The sequence below is a fragment of the Phalangium opilio genome, unplaced genomic scaffold, assembly GCF_054372755.1.
Source record: "Phalangium opilio isolate 3A_F unplaced genomic scaffold, DU_Popi_V2 ptg000041l_1, whole genome shotgun sequence".
NCBI classification, from domain to species: domain Eukaryota; kingdom Metazoa; phylum Arthropoda; class Arachnida; order Opiliones; family Phalangiidae; genus Phalangium; species Phalangium opilio.
Window position 1 is genome coordinate 403,590 of NW_028324165.1, and position 21,099 is coordinate 424,688.

The window sequence follows — 21,099 nt, forward strand, 5'->3', positions numbered from 1 at the left end:
TAAGGCAATTTAATTAAAATTACGTTTTACTCCATTTAAACTACTCCACGGAAATATAGCTTGCCACTATGGAGCAGTAGTAAAGGAGACAGAGATACATTTAAGGCAACAGGGACTTGGCAGTAATCGACATGCAACGTCACGCTACCTTCCACTAGTGCTAAAATTTTACCAGGAGGAGGGGCTTAAATAGCTTTTATTCTGTAAAATAACATAGCATAATGGCGATGGAGGAGGAACTAAGCTCGAATTGCCTAGTCCCTATTTTGAAGGAACTTTCGTTGTCACTGCAATATAAAATTTCTCAATGGAAAATACAGACAGAAACTTAAACGGTTTTTCGTGTGAAAACGTTTGCCATTTACAATTGCAATATTTCCGTGGAGTAGTTTTAATGGAATGCAAACAAAAGTTTCAAATTTCAATTCAGTGCCACAGTGGAGCAATATGCTACGAGACGTAAATGCATTAAAATAAACTTAATTAAACTTTAATTAAAAGACAATTTAAAACACTACAACATTTTTTTCATCCTTTCTCAAATAAATACAGTATTTAAAATTTCTCTTAGTATGAAGTTAGGACTAGGGCGGAAATCGTTCGGAATGACAGTCCTACAAAGGGAACACTCGTATTGCTTTGATTTTAGTTGCTTTTTTATACAATTAAAACAGAAAGTGTGGCTACACTTTAAACTCACGGGATCTCTATTCATTAAAATGCCACAAATAGTGCACTGAAATTGTTCTATCACTTTTTCAAGGAATTTCTGAAATGATAACAATAAATAATATTAATTTCGCAAAAACAATTCGCTGGCAAGCCTATAAGCGTGAAGGCAAATTATAAGTCTTTTAACGGGTGGGGGGATTGAGAATGGTCATTATTAGGCCTGGACTGGTACTTGTTTCCCCCTAGAAATTCGCGGGCACTCACGAGTCCTCGGCAAAGCTAGTAACTCTACTCGAATAGTTCATTTTTCCCTATGCGAGTAATCTTTTGTCCTTGAACTAGTCTAATTTTGTTGGGCAAGTCCATTTCTTCTTCGCGAGGAAACTAACCAATTAGGTAAGAGCTTCTTGACGTCATGAGTTTATAGAAAGTATAGTACATGATGTTGGCGATCCAAAAGTTAATTAATTTTAGGAAAAAGGGGCGATTTCTCATATTACACAGAGCGAACAAGTTTAAACAACAATGTGTAAGTTTTCTTTTTACTATATCTATATATTTTTTGGTATTGTCATTACCCTCAGCTAGTTTTGATGGGAAGGATAAACCGGGTGGCCTTAAATGAAGAGTTCAGGGGTGTGGCTTAAGAAGATAGCTCCTCCTACTGAGGTAATGTGCCTAATTGGCTTAGAGCGGAATTTCACCATTTTACCACTCCCTAGAGAGACAATCCTAAAGGTACTAAGAGTTGATTGGGGAAAAGCTATTTTCTTAGTTCATTTAAGAATGGGAGTAAGGGTGGGCCTATACGCGTGACCGTCTATGACGAATAATTCGATCGAATATCAAGACCAATAACTGTCGGGCAATCGTATTTCAATGGTTTTTCACCGCTGTGAATGCGGACATGTCCGATAAAAGAACTCTTATATTTAAGGGTTTTTCTCTATTATGAAGGGTATTACGTGTGATCAAAACGAACTTACATGCGCTAGTAAAGTCACAATGAGCACATTTAAAGGGCTTTCCCAAAACTTTGAACGCGTTGATGCCTGATGAAAGTACTCTTAACAGTGCACCTAAAGTCTTACTGATGGCATTTGAAGGGTTTTCCACCATTGTGTTTGCGTTGATGTTTGGTCAAATATGGCTTCTGTGCGCTGGAATAGTCGCACAGATTACATTTGAAGGGTTTTTCGCCACTGTGAATGCGTTGATGTCTGATCAAATGACTTTTCATTGTGCTGGCATAGTCACACTGATCACATTTGAAGGGTTTTTCGCCACTGTGAATGCGTTGATGTCTGATCAAATGAACCTTCTGCGTGGATCCATAGTCACACTGATCACATTTGAAGGGTTTTTCTCCACTGTGAATGCGTTGATGTGCGGTCAAATTATACTTGTGCGTGCTGGCATAGTCACACTGACCACATTTGAAGGGTTTTTCACAACTGTGAATGCGTCGATGTGTGATCAAATAGCTCTTCATTGTGCTGGCATAGTCACACTGATCACATTTGAAGGGTTTTTCGCCACTGTGAATGCGTTGATGTTCGATCAAATGAACCTTCTGCGTGGATCCATAGTCACACTGATCACATTTGAATCGTTTTTCTTCGTTACCCTTCTTAATGTGACGTTGTGGACCCGTTTTATATTCAGCAGAATATTTGATCCGTGTTGAACGTTTCTTCTTTAATTTTCCTGCAGAAAATTATTAACGAAATATAAAAACGACACACATTCCATTTACAATATAGCATCAAAAATACAGGAACATGCAAGCGCATAGGGCTCGGGGTTTTTTGGTCGATTTTTTCGAAAAATACGATTGGCTACAAATAATCGGAAACTATTCAGAAGTTTATTCGTTTAAACAATACAACAATTTTAGATGATATTTTTTGAGATTGAATAATCTTAGTAAGGCTTTAACCAACAAATGTATTCAATCGGCAAAATTTTCCGAAAAATAATTATGTAGAAAAAAGGGTCGTACTCTACGTTCGGTTAAATTAAAAATATCTTCTATAATTAAATCCACTTGCTTTGAAGTCTAACTTTTAGCGAAATATTTTGTAATTTAAGCTTTGTAAAAAATATCCAAGTAATTTTTTTGAAGTAGACTTTCATCTGGAATATTGTCACTAATATTTTTTATTATAATTTAACAAGTATACGCTTTTCCCCGTATCAGTTATTTATGATCAGATCGCCAAACTCACTTATTGTTACAATCTTTTCGATAAAACCCAATTCCAAAAAGCCATAGTTATTACGTTAGTGGACTCTATAGCAAAATACTTTCCACCAAGTACCAAAAGCGTATATCTGTGATATTTTCGCCATAGGGATCTCGCGATACCGCTTACCGTATCGTCGAAATGGCGATAAAAGCAACAACAATTAATGTGTAACATCAGAAGGGGATAATAGATAATGCTAGCTTTAATTCGAAAATTGATGTCTTCGATTTTTGGTGCGAAACCCATCCATATTATCTCAACATAAACGCCCTAGACTCGAACAAAAAAGGGGTTAGTGTAATATAAAAGGGTTAAGGTAAAAAGGGGAAGTGAAATAATATTTGAGGATCACCAACAGAACTATTTACCTAGATATGCAATCATTTCTCTTTATTGATAAACAATTGCAGAAGTTAAAACAAAACACAGACAGACACGTAAGGTACAAAGCCTGTCTCTCAAGAGAAGTAAAAATCCACTCGTCGCATACCGTACACTATATTTCAGAGAGTCGAAACATATTTTGATCATTTACTTGAAAACGACTTCTCTATTCCGTTTTTATTAACTAATGATATCAATTCTCACGGAACAGGAAAATATGGTCTCGCCGAATTGGTCCCGCCATTTTGGTCTCGCCGATTTGGTCGCGGGACTAATTGGTCTCACCGATTTGGTCTCGGTACTCTTTGGTCTCGTGATTTTTTGGTCTCGGTACTATTTGGTCCCGTTATTATTTGTTCTCGGGACTATTTGGTATCGTGATTATTTGGTATCGTTATTATTTGGTCTCGGGGACTGTTTGGTATCGTGATTATTTGGTCTTGGGACTATTTGGTATCGTGATTATCTGGTCTCGGGACTATTTGGTATCGTTATTATTTGGTCTCGTGATTATTAGGTCTCGGGACTATTTGGTATCGTGATTATTTGGTCTCGGGACGGTTTGGTCTCGTGATTATTTGGTTGCCTAATTAGCTACCACCTTTTCCAAAATATTCTCCAATTAATTAGTTGCCACCTTTTCCAAAATATTCTGCTATTAATTAGCTGCCACCTTTTCCAAACTATTCTCCTATTAATTAGCTGACACCTTTTCCAAAATATTCTCCTATTATTTAGCTGCCACCTTTTTCAAAACATTCTCCTACTAATCAGCTGCCACCTTTTCCAAAATATTCGCCGATTAATTAGCTGCCACCTTTTCCAAAATATTCGCCGATTAATTAGCTGCCAGCTTTTCCAAAATATTCTCCTATTAATTATCTGACAACTTTTCCGAAATATTTCTATTATTGCTAATAAATTGTTCGTGGTAAGAGGCGGGCTTTTACTACTCATATAAATAATCTTTTTACCTCCAAACAAGGTTGGGTTGGGTTAGGTCCCGAGACCCAATTGTTCCGAAATCCATTTATCCCGAGACCAAAACGGCGAGACCAAATCAGCGAGACCAAATCGGCAAGACCATAGCGGCGAGACCCAATTGTCACGGATTGCAATACTCATCCTATATTAACTTTGGAAAGAGTTTCATGGTGCAGTGTAGTAAAGTCTCAATTTTTCGCTTTAAGCTAATTTCCCACTTGACCGAAAATGACGACAGAAAACTTTAGCGCTGCGTCAAAAAATTGAGTTTTACGCAGCCTTTCAACGGCAAGATTTTAGTTCGGTTCACATATACGACAGAATTTATACCAAAAGGGCAGTCGACCGGTAGTCACGTGGCACGATTTGGAATTGGGGCTCGGAGCCAGAAGAACTTAAGCCTTGGACTTTGATTTTCCCTTGATGGTATCTTAATTAGGGAGCTAACCTCTACCAAATGAAGGTCAGAGATTCAAATCGAAGGTTTATTACATACAAACTCTCGCGATCAAATCCGATTAGAGAATTCAGACTCAAAAGTTCATGACATGCAAATGTGGCAAAGGCGACTAGCGAGTGGAAAAACCTCAAAGCGGCGATAAAAAACTCGCCTAATATGACGTCAACAGAAGCTTCATCTCGAAACGAATTTTGATTGGTTATGAAAATCATTTTACGTCGGCCACTGTGTCAAAAATAGAACACCAATTCTGTCCGACCGAAAGCTGTTTCGGTCGCGTTTTGCGGAAGATGTTTTACCGCAGAGGTACTTACGCAAATGTTTCCGTCGTGTTTTTGGTCAAGTGCGAACTAAGCTTTTAAATGTATCCAGTCTATCGACTTCATACCCAATCTTCGTTACTCGTCCTTTACAAACTTTGACTACATATTTTTCGGTTAAGAGGTTCTTCTCAAATATTTTATAATGTTTATGATATTAATTATTTTTATCTGAAGTTACTTATCATACTTCTAGTTGAATCGTTTTAAGAGACGTTTTTCCTAGAGTATGCCACTTTCGCGAGTGTCTGATAGACATTAAATGGTGTAGTTAGATTGGTGATGACAGTTAATAGAATTGTGGTCAGTACTGTTTTTCAGATATCCGTGAACCGTGACTACGATCCGGAAATTGAGAACCATTTTGTTCAGATTAGAAAACTGCGAACGCGATCTCCTGGGGTGTAAAATCAGGCAGACAGACACACAAACACACAGACAGATGGAGACGTCAAGAACAGAACGTTTCCAAAACAATCATCACTCGGTGAAGTAAAAAATCTAGCCTCTATATTGGCTTCATATGAGTCCAATATTGTTCGACAATTGTCCAACGTCGGCTTGATATAACACCAATATGCGCTCGATATTAGTCCAATATAGGTTAGAAATTTGTCCAATGAGGGTTTGATTGATGTGTGGATAATATTCTGACCATTTCTGGGTAATAATTGATCCCTTAATAAATGATTCTGGTTCCAATTTTGGATGAGACTCCAAATCTGGCTTATCATTCGACCCTCCCTTTTTGAACACGAGTTACGTTATCCAAAAATAGATGAAAAACTCTGCTGTCTCAGAGTCAGCCGTTTGGATCCATTTACATCAAATTATGGACAAGATTTTTTGACAGTACTATTTATCGCGTATGTGATTCGGTTTAGTAACCTTATTTTCAATGTTCTCATGTTACCACGCTTTGTGGTACACTTCTCTCGAAGAGACGTATTATATACTTCTGATAATATGGACAATTACCAATGTTTTTATTGATAGTTCATACCATTATCAGGTTTTTAAATACAATTATTTTTCAATGATTTAAACTTTGCGTTTTTTCGTTAATATATAGCTATAACAATTTAAAAAAGATCAAAGTTTATCGTAAAAAAATAATATTGGCGGTTACTCATCCAAATACTAATCGATAAAAGAAACCAAAACCACATTTGTATCAAGAAACGTATGGATCATAATTTTTTATTCGAAATCGAATAAAAGGTATCGCAAAAAAGGTTTTTGGAGTAAAATTCTTCTGATTATGTTGAAAGTTTTAGTTTTTCGGTAAAAATACTTACGATTAATAATTGAATCACTCTATCTTTTTCCGAAATAAATCGAGACGAAATACTTCTATATAATCTTCGCTTTACAAATTTTGGTATGTGAATTTATTTGAATAACAGTTAACCGATCCCCGAGCCCTACAAGCGCACTTCATAAAAAATGTAATGCTAAGGCCTCTACGAAAACTCCGTGTTAAAGAAAAGAAATAGTGCTGATCAAGGCGTTAGGCGATGAGAAAACGACCTCATCAACCAAAAGGGGATGAACGAACATCAACTGAAATGCACGAGAAACCTCGGCGCGAAACTAGAAAGGTCGTATTGATGCTGAGTGAACACAAGTTACCAATTTATTTCGATCTTGCACCCCCTCTCTCTTTTGTCGCGTCTAGTTTTTCACTTTGTTTCTCTGTCTGGCAAATGGCACCCCCGAGGTCTGATTAGTGTTATATATTCCACATATGTGAAATAAAGTACAATTGACACATACTTAAAAATAACTAATGTGGATATCCCTTCGATAGATAAAACTTATTGTTCCAAAAATCTGCGTAACCAGAAACAATATCTCATTTTATCCAGCAACAAATAAACTCCGAATTTTTGGTCGAAATAAGTACCAGCATAAGAAAATAATATATAGCTCCCTATAAGTATGAAACTCTCCATTTAAGCCATGTAAACAGCATTTCATCCATTGAAATTTTTAAAAAGTTTCTAAAGCCACCCGTTAAGAACTTTTGGCGTTAAAAGAGCTGAAATATTTGTTTAGAAAATTTTCAAATTTTATATTGTAATTAAATCGTTAAATGTCTTGAAGTTATTATTAGTATGATAATTGTAACTGATTATGTGCATGCCAGAATTATCATAATAAATTAATAGATGGCGCGAAATTTTGACTACCAAGGCTAGCCCCTACACTGGTACGGGGTAAGTATGAAAATGTACACGTTTCATGCTTATAGAGAGCTATATTTTAGTTTCTTATGGTACCAGCGATAAGAAAGGAGTGAAGACCCTTGCGAAAGAGGACATTTTAAAGGTTCTGATACATAATAATCTAGCTTTATTGCGCGTCCATAACATTCAATGGGTCACGATTTCAATGCAGAGAGGTGGTGGCTAGCTACTACGCCACAGCTTACCGACAGCGCCCTATACTAAGTATAACCGTTAACCTCAGCAAGTTTTGGTGGAAAGGAGAAACCGGGTTACACCGCGCAGGAAAAAGTGGGGAGAGAACTTTCACAACTCTATGCAGAAGGGTTTGTACCAAGGTTTTCCACCCCGTGCCACAGTCCGGGATCGAACCCGGGACTCTCTTGCTGCGAGGCGAAAGGTCCAAAAGCTGAACACTATTTGAATTTATCGGTAGAGAGTTCACTCGTTTTTCGAAAAATGTTATAAATCCATTCGGATATTCTAAGGGAGCGGTAGCGGGACTCTCCTGGTGCGAGGCGAAAGTGCTAACCACTTCACCACCCCACGCACCTACAATTACTACCTAATGGCTTGATGCCACTGTTATTGGGTATTTACAAACCAAAACGATTGAAAAGAAGTTTAAAGATAAAATTAGGTCCAAAAGCTGAACACTATTTTGTCGGTAGAGAGTTCAATAGTTTTTCGAAAAAAAAATATACATTCGGATATTTTTACTAGAGATGGGCCGATACCGATACCATATCGGTATCGGTACCGATATTTGGCTTTAACCGATATATCGGTATCGGTTAAAAATGAACCGATATTTCTACCCGATATTTTTGGAAGAAAATAAACACTTATGTTGAGAGTAGATGGCGCCATAAGACCTAAACTCTGAGACAACACAGTTTTTCATCTATTTTTGGATAACGTAACTAGTGTCTAAAATGGGTTTTTCGTATGAAAAGCCAGTTTTATAGTTTCAAGTACCGAAATTGGATCGAGAATCATCTATAGAGATGGGCCGATACCGATACCATATCGGTATCGGTTTGATATCGGTTTAATCGAAGGATCGGGTAAAATATCGGTATCGGTACGTATCGGTTTCCGAAGTATCGGATCATATCGGTATCGGTTTAAACTGGTATCGGCCCATCTCTAATTTTTACTGATTTACGTTTTTGAAAGCGTCCTTAGTTTTAGACAGTAGCTACAGGTCAGTGTTATTTAACATTATCTTATATTAACACCCCAGGCGAATTTAACCCATTAAGTAATTTTTGGGAAATCTTGAAATAACAATTTAGCGCTGCAACGTAAAATGTTTATCTCGTACCTAAGAAATTGTTTCGCATAATTGTTTCGAATAATCTACAGCGAGGATGACAAAACAAGTTTAAAAAAAACTCAGAACATTTAAGGCCTTGACAACCATATCTTCTATAGTCTTGACTCACTGACTGATAATCAACGCCCAGCCCAAACCCTACACTGTTAGAAAAAGGCGTTCACAATCCGTTCAAAATAGATAGTCGCGTTCTAGATTGAACAAAACTCAAAATGTGTTCAGTGCACTGAATGGTTTGTTCAATGACTATGAGCATAAGTAACATAATAAACATAAGTATGACTCTTCCTGTTGTAATAATGCAAATTTCAAAATGAAACCTATAATCAACACTGACACTCTCACTTACATCAGGCCAGGACTTGCAACCCCGTCGAGTACTTCATGCTGGTCTTTGGCGAATGACGTAGTTCTACAATATTAGCCAATCACAATAAACCTTCTCCTTGAACGTATTTGTGTCGGAAATAGCTCGTCTGCTATTTATTGTACAAGCTCGCAGGGTCGCGGTGTTTGTATGTTTCACTTTGAAAGTCGGATATTCCAGCACCAAAAATTATAAGCCTTTTGAAGTCTAAATATTCGGTAACTAAACCTACCCAGTGCAATTTTCAACTTCGTAATGTGGTCGCGCTAAAATCGGTAAAAAGTTAATACAAATCAACTATATAACCAAGGCTTAGGAACGTCGACTCAAATTTCAATGGCGTCTCTTTAAAACTCTGAACCGGGTTTTCAATATGAGGCGGAAGTCGCTTCATTTTCCACCGCTAGGGGTCTCTGTGCTGGGCGCGAACTTATGATGACGTAAAAGGTCCGAAAATAGGTTTATAGTTAGTTTTGGCTAATTGTCATACTTATGGTTATTATGTTACTTATGCTATGAGTTTGTTCAATTCAGAACCAAAACCAGAAAATGGCGTCAAAGATGATAATCGTGCTAATTACTCGTTCAATTTAGAACGAAAACAATAAATGACGTCAAGGACTAGAATCGTTCTAAATTGTTCGTTCAATATAGAACCAAAACAATAAATGACGTCAAGGACTAGAATCGTTCTAAATTGTTCGTTCAATATAGAACCAAAACAATAAATGACGTCAAGGACTAGAATCGTTCTAAGTTGTTCGTTCAATATAGAACTAAAACAATAAATGACGTCATGGACTAAAATCGTTCAAAGTGTTTCGTTCGATTTCGATTACAAAATTTCGCTTTAAACTAATATTGTTGAACATGAAACGGTATTGTATTTTGTTCTTAGATCAAAGATTCCACCGAAGATTATTCGTTTATTTAATTTGGAACCAAGTAACCAAGACAGGAAAGTGACGTAACAGAGTATATACGACCAAAAAAAAAACTATTTTAAATTTTATATCGGTATGTTTAAAAGCGTCGTTTTGGGGTTCTATGGTGCGTTCAAATACCTTATTTCGTTAAATTTTTAGTCATTTAGGTTAGTATAATGACGTCATGTACGCCCCAAAGGCAGAATAACTTTTGCCATGTGTAAAACGCACATTTCCTTTATACTTACTCTTATACGCGTGTTAGTAAGTATCAAAATCATGACACGTCGCTAGTTTATTTAAAAGTTTGGAAAGAAAAAATAAACCTCTACGAGTCGAAACGCAATAAAGAAGCTTTTCTTAAATAATAAAATAAATATAATTGATTTTAATTATTTTAATCGTCATTAATTTACCTTATTTCAAGTTAAACCGTTTTAGGAAACATTATTTCTAAAACAATTTTTATCATAGCTATTGTTGACGTTTGAATTCAAGCCTATGCCCCAACAATGTTTGCAAATTTTGGATATATAAGGCGATTGATTCACAACTAATGATCAGGAAACCCGCAATAGCATAAACCTTTTGTGGAAGCCTTGATATTGGGAGGCTAGACGTTTCTCGTTGCCCTACACAAACGCCGCGTACTTCTTAATCGTAACGGTGAGAATAGAAGCCAAAAATTCTGCGTAAACATTTGCCAACTGCGAACGCGGTGACAGACAGACACACACACACACGTCGAGTAGAATACCTCTCCGTGACGTTATCGTCAGTCGATGAGGTAAAATATATTTAACTATGACTAGGTCAGGTTTTTAATGCAAAAGGCGTAATCTGACATGCGAGCTCTAAAACTGAACTACTCAAACTCATAAACCTTACGTCCGAGAAGACCTCTTATCAGTAGGCACATGTACTTTTATACGTTAATCTTGCTTGACCTATTATTTCATTTTTTACATGTCTAATTATCTATTTGTTTTTTAACACGAGTTCTTTCAAAAACGAAACTCTGAAAGTCATCGAACAAACACGAATTATTTTATGAACGAATACCCGCGCGCCATAGGACAGGTGTTAGTTTTTTGTAAATCAGACACGAGTTCTTTATTGAACAACTTAACGTGCGGCTTAGAACTGAGAACATTTTCAGTTTTGAACATTCTTTTTGCGTTCAGTTATGAACAGTCGCTTTTCGTTCAGTTTTGAACGTTCGTTTTGCGTTCAGTTTTGAACACTCTTTTTGCGTTCAGTTTTGAACACTCTTTTTGCGTTCAGTTTTGAACACTCTTTTTGCGTTCAGTTTTGAACACTCTTTTAGTGTTCTGTATAGAACAAAACGCTGTGCTCGTACGGGGACACTCCAATGAACGCCACTTTGTTCAATATAGAACTTGTTTTTCTAACAGTGTAGAAGGCTGAAAATTTGCAGGAACGTTACCCATAAGCAGTAGGCGCGTACCAAGAAAGATATTTCCAATCCGCCGCCAGCTTAATAAATGGCGCCCAGAAATATAAAAAATCTTCTCTATGCAACAAAATCAGAGCGTTTCAACCGATTTCACAAATATTTTGTACACTGGTTTCCTTTATCCTATAGACGGGCTGAATGGTCTTTTGGGTTCAGTTTGTTGTCATCTTTATAAATGGCGGCCAAAAATTTTAAAACAATTCTTTATGGAATAATGTAAGCCTGAAAAGTAATAAAAATGTCCCGACAAGCTGCAGGCAAACGCCGAGTGTCTTCGCTTCTAGGGTGCTACAAAAAGGTTAGTCATCAGTAAAATCTAACCATTCTTTATATCATTTTCATGCAAGTTCTTATTACACGCGAGCGACGCCGCGGGTAAAAGCTAGTTCTGAATTAAAGTGGAGGAGAGATGGAAAGTAGAGCGCGTCGAACGAAATTTTCGGATAAAAATCCAAGATGGAAACTTATGACGACACACCTCAAATCCTCGAGATATTTCCCAATTTTTATATACAAGTTCTGCACGAACCCTGGAATAGGGATCTGCCTGCTTTTACCACGAGTATTAAATAGGTTTTTTCCGTTTTTGACCTAGATAGCAGCATTGCCAATAGCGTATTCAACTTAGCGCTCAAGGGCGCTAGAACTGCTCGCGCTCCGATTTCCGTTTTCCATTTACCGAGCGCTGGACCCAAGATCCCATCGGTGCTTATCAGTACATAATAGATAGCTCGCTAAATTTGTAGCGACGATTACGACGGAAAAAGACAATTGTTAACGCAGCTCAAGAAATGAAGCGCATTTCATGTCGTCTAGAGCAAATCGAGAGCGATCTCAGAGCAGTTAAATGGAAAACGCCATTAGACTATACACCGAGAAGGTGGAAATGATTGATTAGCATATTTGGCCCATTGGGGGTAGGAATATGAAACCCCACTCTAGGCACTCAGACGATTAAAGTATAAAATGACTTACCAATTTCCGAACAACGTGATTCGGAATTCTTTGGAGCGATTTCTTGAAATGTCTCCGAGTTGGACTCCGAACTATTATTTCCGACTTCAATCGAAACTTCGGGTAAATTGATTTCCACAGAGACGGAGGTCAATTCTGACAGTTCATTTGGGCTACGTTTTGGTTTAGGAACACACACTGGCACACTCATTGGATCAACACGCTTCAGTTTTGGCAAACACAGTACCAAACTTCGATTTTGTCTATCTGTTTTCTTCGCACCTGTCAAGGTTATTCTGGATTGGTTATCATCGAGATCGTTTTCTACGGCTAATTCTAGTGAACCACATTCGACATTTGCGCCAAGAGAAAGATCCGAGTGTTTTTCAACTTCAACATTCAATTCAGGAACACGAAATTCCTTCGATCGAGTTGTTCTTTCGTCAGTTTCTCCCTCTGTTGCAACGCTTTGTGATTTACGATAAGAATCGATAATTGAATTATTGTTCCCAAGAGGTTCTCGTGACGAATCACTTTCCATCGTTGTGTCGAGAGGCATTTTCAATTGGTTTTCGACCTCGAGCTTCGGCGAAGGCACACAAAGTGGCGAATTCTCACTGTATATCAATTTAGGGACACATACATTCGTAATTCGCGTTATAAACCCCGCATTTTTAGACTTTTTTGGGATAATTTCAGTTTCGTTTGTATTACCGACATCCGCAACATATTGAGACGCAGAATCAGGTGATTCTTGACTAATTTCTTCTCTACCCAGCATGCCTTGGACATTGACAGCTTCGACACTGTGCATCACAATTGGAAGAGATAACTCCTGGCCATTAATTCCCGAATCATTTTCAACGGGTTCAGATTTCACGTATTCATCGTTAGCTAATTGATCCATTCCACTTTTCTCCTATTTTTCAAACAATCAACTCTTAACCTTAGGAGTAACTCTTTCCTATCGACCATTAAAGTGAAAAATGTTCCATACCATCAGATCTTTGATTCTCCTTTCCAACTCTTTATTGACCCTATTGAGTCTTTCAATTTCGTCTATTTGTTTATTTATCGTAAATGTTGTTTTCACTCTCTCTTTTTCCATGTTTGAAATTAAAACATTACGCTAAACAAAATAAGATTTCATTTTAACAGTAAATATTCTTTGGACTTTCATTGGCTGAGCGTATTTTAAAGGGGCAAGCAAGAAAGAACAAAGGTCCTAGTTGGGTTTCTTTGTTACTAAAGAGGGATGTGTTACCAATCCCCTTAGATCAGAGCCAATCCTGATTGGTATTTTCACAAATAAACTTAATTATTCACCCACCCACAGAGTTTGGTTCTACTTTAAGGGACATAAGATTCGACAACTCATCCAGTACATTTAAAATGGGCTACGATACCAAATGAGTCTCATATTTCTGTGCTTAATTTCACACTAGTAATAAATACCTCGGCTTCCATTTCCCTGACTCGATCATCCCTGGCTTTAACTTCATTGATAAGATCATCTTTACTCAAGTGATCATAATTACAATCTTCCTCAGTCTTCATTTCCTAAAAACAAAGTTTCCCTAATTTTATTTTTGCCTTAAACAGCCAATATTGCAATAATCTCTCAAATACCTCTTTAATGGCCAACCTTTGAAGATTTACTAAACTCATTTCGGAATTTTGTGCAGAGAGTTTGTGAAATTGTAAATCTTCCCTAAAGTAGAATTTCTTTTCAAACAGAAGAAAACGAACATATAACAAGAAAGGTTTCCCAAAAAATTGTAGCTTTCGCTATCAAAGCTTAGAAAAACACGCTTAGCTAGTTCAAAAGATTGTGACAATTGACACTGCAACTCTCTTCAAAATTAGGGAATTCCTCAAACCCATTTTTTGAATACAACTATAGCTTCGTATAAATTATTTATTCTGCTAGTATTTTTTATTTTAAAAATAACAAGAAAGATCATTTTCTTTTCAAGGTATAATAGTTTCGATAGGCTTGGATCCGTAACATGCTTTATCCATCACTTACCAGCTTAAACGTTCGACCACAACACGACAATCCTTCACAAAATCCATACTTTGTACAGTTCCCTGTTTAGATAACATACGTAACATTTTAATGATAATAAAAAACGTGGCCATAAAGAAAGATTCAGCGTTTTACCCTCAGTTCGATTCTTACCAGCCAAGGCTTATATGAACGTTTTTCTTTCACAGTTACTCACACTGTCCTGTTTTTTATGTTTTTCGGGTCTTTGGGAGAAAAAAGTACAAACGCGAAAAAAGAGAACCTCTAGCAGACAGCTTTAACGTTTTCCAAAGCCCACAGCCACTCAATAGCAGGCTTGGAAATAAGGTTTATTTCTGAACTAGTCCTCCGGACCAGTGACCCCTGATGTCTTAAATATGAAACTGGTCCCGGGACCAGTGACCCTTCCCCAATTTATTTTTCTACTGGTCAGTGGTCCCAGGACTTGTGGTCGTTCTCTCTTCTAAAAAAATCTCTCTCGGCTTAGGGTTGTATACACAACTGGACTCCTGGAGTCGAAATTTATGTTAAAATGAAAATAATTAAAGAGGTCCCCATATCAATTTTTAATAAAAGTAGGAATTAATAAACTAGTCATTGGGACCAGTGACCCTCGCGTTTTGAATAAAAAAAGTGGTCTAAGCTATTAATAATCTGGTTTTTGACCTGTAAACCTGTCTTATTTCCTAGCCTGCTCAATAGACTACAAAACTTTGGTAGGGAAGTTGTAGCCATGGAGTACTAACTACCTAGGAGTAGAATTGGTAGAAAATATGTTAAGATAGAAAAATTCTAATAAGGAACCCCAAATTTATAATCTGGTCCCGCCGCCTATTTTTTCCAAAAACGATAATTAATAAAGTGGTCCCTGGGACCACTGACCCCAGGTTTTGGAATAAATAAACTGGTCCGAGCAATTAATAAACTAGTTTTGGACTGCTTAAGTATTTGGGCCAAGGTCGCGGATTGTAAGTATACGTTTTTATAACTCTTACTGTATTATTTTAATTGAAATAATTTATTTTGTTGTCATCAATACCATCTAACCAAAAGATTCAGAAAAAAGTGAATAGCCCCAAAAACATTTACGTTAATTTTAGGATGAAACTTTTCTCTATCATAAAACTTTTATGACTGACCCCTAAAATATCAACGATAATTTAAGGAAGACCCCTGTCACAACGGAAAAATAAGTGCCATCTATGGTGAAAATATTTTTCCTAACAAACTGGATATTTCCCCACATAAAATTTGACATGCATGGGCCATGGAGAAAGGGGGGAGGAGTCGAAATCTTGAGCCGAACTCTGCCCCGTACCGCGATATAATTTCCCACAAAAACGGGAGGATGGGGTGGGTTGAAATAGTGGGGGTCGCATCATCCATATCGTGGTAAACACACGTGACCTAGGTAGCTGGCGCCGTCTGTGGCACCATGGTGGCGGGTTTAATTTAATTGCCTTCTGCTACTTCGTGGCGCGTACATTTCAACGGAGGAACGGAGTATTATTTGAATATGGGCATATATTGCGTGTATAAAAGCTGCAAAAACTACAATACAACTGAGCATTCGCGTAGTCAGGGAATAAAATATTATCCTGTACCGAAACCGAGGAGAAACTTCGATAAGTGTATAAGATGGGTTAAGGCAATTAATCGTGCGGATATAAAGACCCATGATGATGTTAAAACACATCATTATGTGTGTTCCAAACATTTTATCGGTGGGAACGGACCAACGGAAGAATTTCCTGATCCAACTAAAGACACCCAACATGTAATATTTTCAACTACTAAAATCCAAAATGTTTGGACTGAATCACATGCATAACATTACAAAATAAACAGATCTCAGTTGGTTTGGATTTACAATACGTCGAAGGTGAAGATGAACCCACTGAGGAATATCATGGCCCGATTAAATCCGCCCAGAAGGTCACGATCAATTTAAATATTAATGCAACCCAAAAGCATTTTATCCTAATTTTACTCTTTATACACATTATAAACAGAACCCTGTTGCGTTGGATCACACTTATTGTAAAAGAACACTGGGCAAAGGTGAGTTATTTACACATATTTGATCAACAGTTTTAAGTTTTAAACCTTTATATTTCACCCCTAGCTATCAGTTTGGCAACTGTAAATCCTTCCGCAGCTATGTTAGATAGTGTGATACATCCACCGGTTACCACTCCAGATATAATAAAATCTCCCTCAGTTACCTTGGATATTGTGATACCGCCATTGGTTGCTACTCCAGAAATGGAAACATCTCCTGCATCTACTTTGGATATTGTAATATTGCCAACGACTACCACGACTACCACGTCAGAAATGATAACATCTCCTGCTTCTACCCAGGAAACTTTATCACCTTACCCAGCTACGACATTGGAAACTCTAAAACCTCCCCCAGCTACACTGGATACATCAACAAAGCCATTGGTTACCACACCAAAAGGTATGGCACCACACCTAGCTATCAATTCAACATCGCTGTGTTACACATCGGTGGAATTACATCCTCTGAAGAAACTTGCACAGGAGTTTTTATGTCATCGGCTAGAAAATTTAGATACTTGTGACTGGTCTATGGATATTCTAAAAGAATCAGAGAGCCATATACTTAGTATAAAATGCTTGAAGTTTAGAAGAAGTGAGAATAATGGCTTTGTTACGGTCGAAATACCGCATTCTCAAATCCCTAGTGTGTATTTTTGCAACACATTAGTATCACCTGCTCATATATTATTTTCGTCAAGCTCAGTTGACTTTGGTGGCTCTGTTTCATGTATCAAGGAGTTAAACATCTTATTATATGAAATAGAAAATTGGCAAACTTGTCAAGGTATACAAGGTGAATTGTTTGCAAGTTTCAAGGAGAAATACTTAAAACCCGCATATGTTTGCTCCACTAGTCAATCGATTAGATCGGAAAAATGTCAAAAATTATTTCTTAGCCAACGTACAAGAATTTGCCCATCATGTCGAATTACAAAGACTGTTTTGCATAATCGAAAGCACAGAGAAAAAGTACATCGTTTGAAAAATACTAATATACGTTATATGACCACAGATAATATCAAAAATCGTTTCCTGATAGTAAATACAAGAAACAAAGCTTTAAAGAAGAAAGTTAAAGCGCTGGATTTAAAAGTGAAGAAAAGCTTCAAAAAGGATGGATTTTTTATGTCTGAAGAAGAGAGTCGGGATTTCGAAGAAATTATTGCAAAAAATCCATTTGAAAGCAAATCAGTTTTTCAAAAGCTATTGATGCGTGAGCAATTAAAATTAATTCGAAACAAAAAATCCAGACCAAGAAAATGGCATCCAGCAATCATCCAATGGTGCATTTCCATAAAAGCAAAATCACCTAGTGCCTATGAAGCTATTCGTCAAGCATTTTCCCTGCCTTCGCAAAGAACGCTATACAATTACACTGTAGACCTAACAAAATAGATATAGTCAATTTAGAGGAACACCAAAAGTATTTTTCGCTAGTGCTGGATGAAATTCAAATCAAACAGGATTTAGTGTTCAACAGTAGCACGGGTGAATTAATTGGATGTATCAAGCTCAACCAATTTAGATATGAAGTATCGGAGTTAGAAAATCGCTTAAAAGATACCACAGATGATGGAAATATACCCTTGGCAAATCACGTGCTTCAGTTGATGGTGCGAGGTTTGACGACAAATTTTAAATACCCGTACGCCTTTTTTCCTTGTGGAAATTTACACGCAGATGATCTGTACTCGATACTTTGGGAAGCTATTGAAAACCTACAGGCAGCTGGATTTAGAATTCTCACAGTGGTATGCGATAAAGCTTCAACCAATATGAAATTAATAAAACTTTGCACAGAAGGTGTTCAAAAGCTGAAGAATCATAGAGTAGGGTATCAAGCCAAAAATCAATTCAACAACGGAGAACCACTTTACTTCGTTTCAGACGTATGTCACAATATAAAAACCGCAAAAAATGCCCTTAACAACAGCGGAAAAATGAAAAAACACAAGGATGGTACTTTTCAGCCAATTAGACTTTTAAAAAAGAATGGCAGGCTTCTCCTATGGAAGCACATAGCCGATACATACGAAATAGATTCAAATTCTCTACTACGATTAGCACCTAAATTAACTTATAATCATGTTCATCCAAATCCGCACAGTTGCATGAGGGTAAAACTTGCAACCCAAGTTCTGAGCAGCACCACTGCCAACGCCGTGGAAGAACTGATTGGTGAAGAGGCAATAGAAACTGTCAAATTTTTACGACTGTTCGATACTTTCTTTGACATCCTAAATGTATCGAACACTCATACATACTTTACAAAGAAAAAGCCAGCTTTGGAACCATTCAAGAGATTAGATGATTGGCGTTTTAAGGTAAAAAGTACTAAATGCTATTATCAAAGAGAATGAGAGAAAGGTACCTGTGTGCCTGAATAAGGGTGATTCCTAGAGAAAAGGTTTTAAGCTACCCAATCCCTTGAACACGCCATTACTTAAGAATTATTTATCCATTCTCTTTGCTGCAATTATCAGTGAAAAATTAAACATCCATTCATTCTGACGTTCATTAATTTTTAGTGGCTACAAGAGGAATTTCTTGGTTATTTAGATGAGTGGGAAGCCGAGGTAAATCAAATAGATGTCGATGAAGATTTTGACCGATCAAAAATGCTCCTTAGCAGGGAAACTCTGGAGGGTATTCGAATAACTGGTTTGTGTTTAAAATATTTAATACTACCACAAACTTTACTATTAATATATTTCAATTTTAAATCGACCATTTCAGTATACGCAACTATTGATGTTGTAAAGTTTTTGCTCCAAAAAGGAGCACCTTACGTTCTAACGGCGAAACTAAACCAAGATTTGGTGGAAAATTACTTTAGCCGGCAGCGAGGGTCATGCGGATCTGGTGAAAACCCAACAATAAGTCAATATGGACAAGGATCGAAAAGGCTTAAACTAATGAAATCTTTAATTCCAAGAGCTAAAAATGGAAATTGCACAGCGACCAAAAAAAAGAATTAATAGAAGGATATTGGCTCGAGATGCTTTTCGAGAATTAAAATAATATGAAATAAACATATTTTTAACTATTGGTTTTTTTTCTGGGAACATAAAACTTTCAGTTCTTTCCGAAAGCCACTGCTGGTTAAGCAATCCTTTTTCGACATCTGGACTGCGTTCTTAACCATTCTTGTCAAGCCTTTCAAATAACAATTAATGGCAATTGAGAAACACTTTTTCCTGGCAGCTTTCGAATTTTCTTTTCCATCGGCCCATAACTGTTCCCAAGTCTGCATTATGTAATTATCATTTTCCAAATAGTCAGTAATCTTAGATTTTTTTGTTTCATTGTCCTTTAAAGGCGCCTCAGTTTTAACGCTATGGGCAATCAGACCGCATACGTGCTTAAAAAACTGAAATGCTGGTGCTGAAAGGTATAATAGGCCCCCTCTATCCTGCTTGGTAGTCCAGCCGTGGTATATTTCTTTAGCCTCGCTTTTCTTAACCAAACAATTTGCCCAGAACTTCGGGCACTCGTATAAACCAATTAATTGATTTACTGCGTATCCAGCTATCTGATGAATTGTTTTCATTTCTCTACTTCTTGCTTCATCAGGCTTTAAAATCTTCCTTTGTGGTTGCTTTACTGCACAGTGCTGATCCACACTGGACAGAGATTTCTCTTTTTCCAAAGAACTGGAATGTATTTCGTTAAATAGGCGTTGGGAAAAAATTGTTGTCACTAGGTCTTTATCTTTGTGACTAAGATTCCTGAATGATTCCATTGGATAAAACGACTGTCTTAAATCATCTTTAAACTCATCAGAGGTCAAAAGCTCGTGCCTTTTGGCTGTAAACCGGTTTTTATCGAGCAACCCAGTTTTACAATCGGCGAAAATGGACAACTTATCAAATGCTTCTTCTGATAACTCTCTAATTTTAGTTTTTCGTATTTCTTCTAATGCATCCTGCAATTGAATGACTATTAGACATTAAATACTATAAAGTATTGAAATGAATCAACTCATATTTATGTTGATAGTTGGTATCACTTAGCGTAGCCGCGTAGCTCAACTAATGTAGCTCGGTGCCTCAGCCATTTCCTTTACCATTAATACGACAAGTAATATAAGAAACCTCCCGTAGGGAGGTTCTTATATTACTTTTGTTAATACTTACAATAACAGATTTTGATCTCCCAATATATGTAACCTTATTTAAGTTCGAAGCATTAGAAAGAATACTTGCTAAGTTTTCTTTCAAGAATTTTTTATCAAACTTAATACCTGCAAAAGTATAAAAACAAGTGACACATCAGCCCTCTTTCTCCAAGATCATATTAACGAAAGCTTAAGAGAATTCTTACCTGAATCAATCTTTCTTTGTTGCGCCTTTGTGGTTTTTTTTAAATTAGTGATCTTACAATAATTATGGTCCTTTTGAATCACATAATTCTCCATGATCCTACTATAATGTAGTTAAACCGGCCAAAGTCATTATCTAAAACGATGGAAGCCTGGAACCATGCTGCCGCTATATTTTGAATTTGCTAAGTCGAGACATGGTCGAGAGAGGGCGTGATAAATGTAACCAAAAAAGCATCATGGTGGTTTTACCACGGTGTGCAAGAATCTTTCCCCATTCCATCCCCCACAGTTTTCTCCCACTTGGGGGTGAAACTTACTA

The 21,099-nt window shown here is 37.0% G+C and overlaps 2 protein-coding genes across 2 annotated transcripts; both read right to left on the bottom strand.

Annotated features, from left to right (window-relative positions):
• Window positions 1-250: 250 nt before the first annotated feature.
• LOC149679155 (uncharacterized) lies at window positions 251-13,060 on the bottom strand. The gene is made up of 3 exons (XM_089834807.1): window positions 12,382-13,060; window positions 1,659-2,379; window positions 251-769 (listed from the first exon to the last, which is right to left on the bottom strand). The coding sequence occupies exons 1-2, from the start codon at window positions 12,917-12,919 to the stop codon at window positions 1,760-1,762; spliced, it is 1,158 nt and encodes a 385-aa protein (XP_089690933.1). The 5' UTR covers window positions 12,920-13,060; the 3' UTR covers window positions 251-769; window positions 1,659-1,759.
• LOC149679156 (uncharacterized) lies at window positions 12,850-17,831 on the bottom strand. The gene is made up of 6 exons (XM_089834810.1): window positions 14,390-17,831; window positions 13,990-14,071; window positions 13,816-13,920; window positions 13,358-13,489; window positions 13,075-13,279; window positions 12,850-12,977 (listed from the first exon to the last, which is right to left on the bottom strand). The coding sequence occupies exons 1-6, from the start codon at window positions 14,500-14,502 to the stop codon at window positions 12,922-12,924; spliced, it is 693 nt and encodes a 230-aa protein (XP_089690936.1). The 5' UTR covers window positions 14,503-17,831; the 3' UTR covers window positions 12,850-12,921.
• Window positions 17,832-21,099: the final 3,268 nt, after the last annotated feature.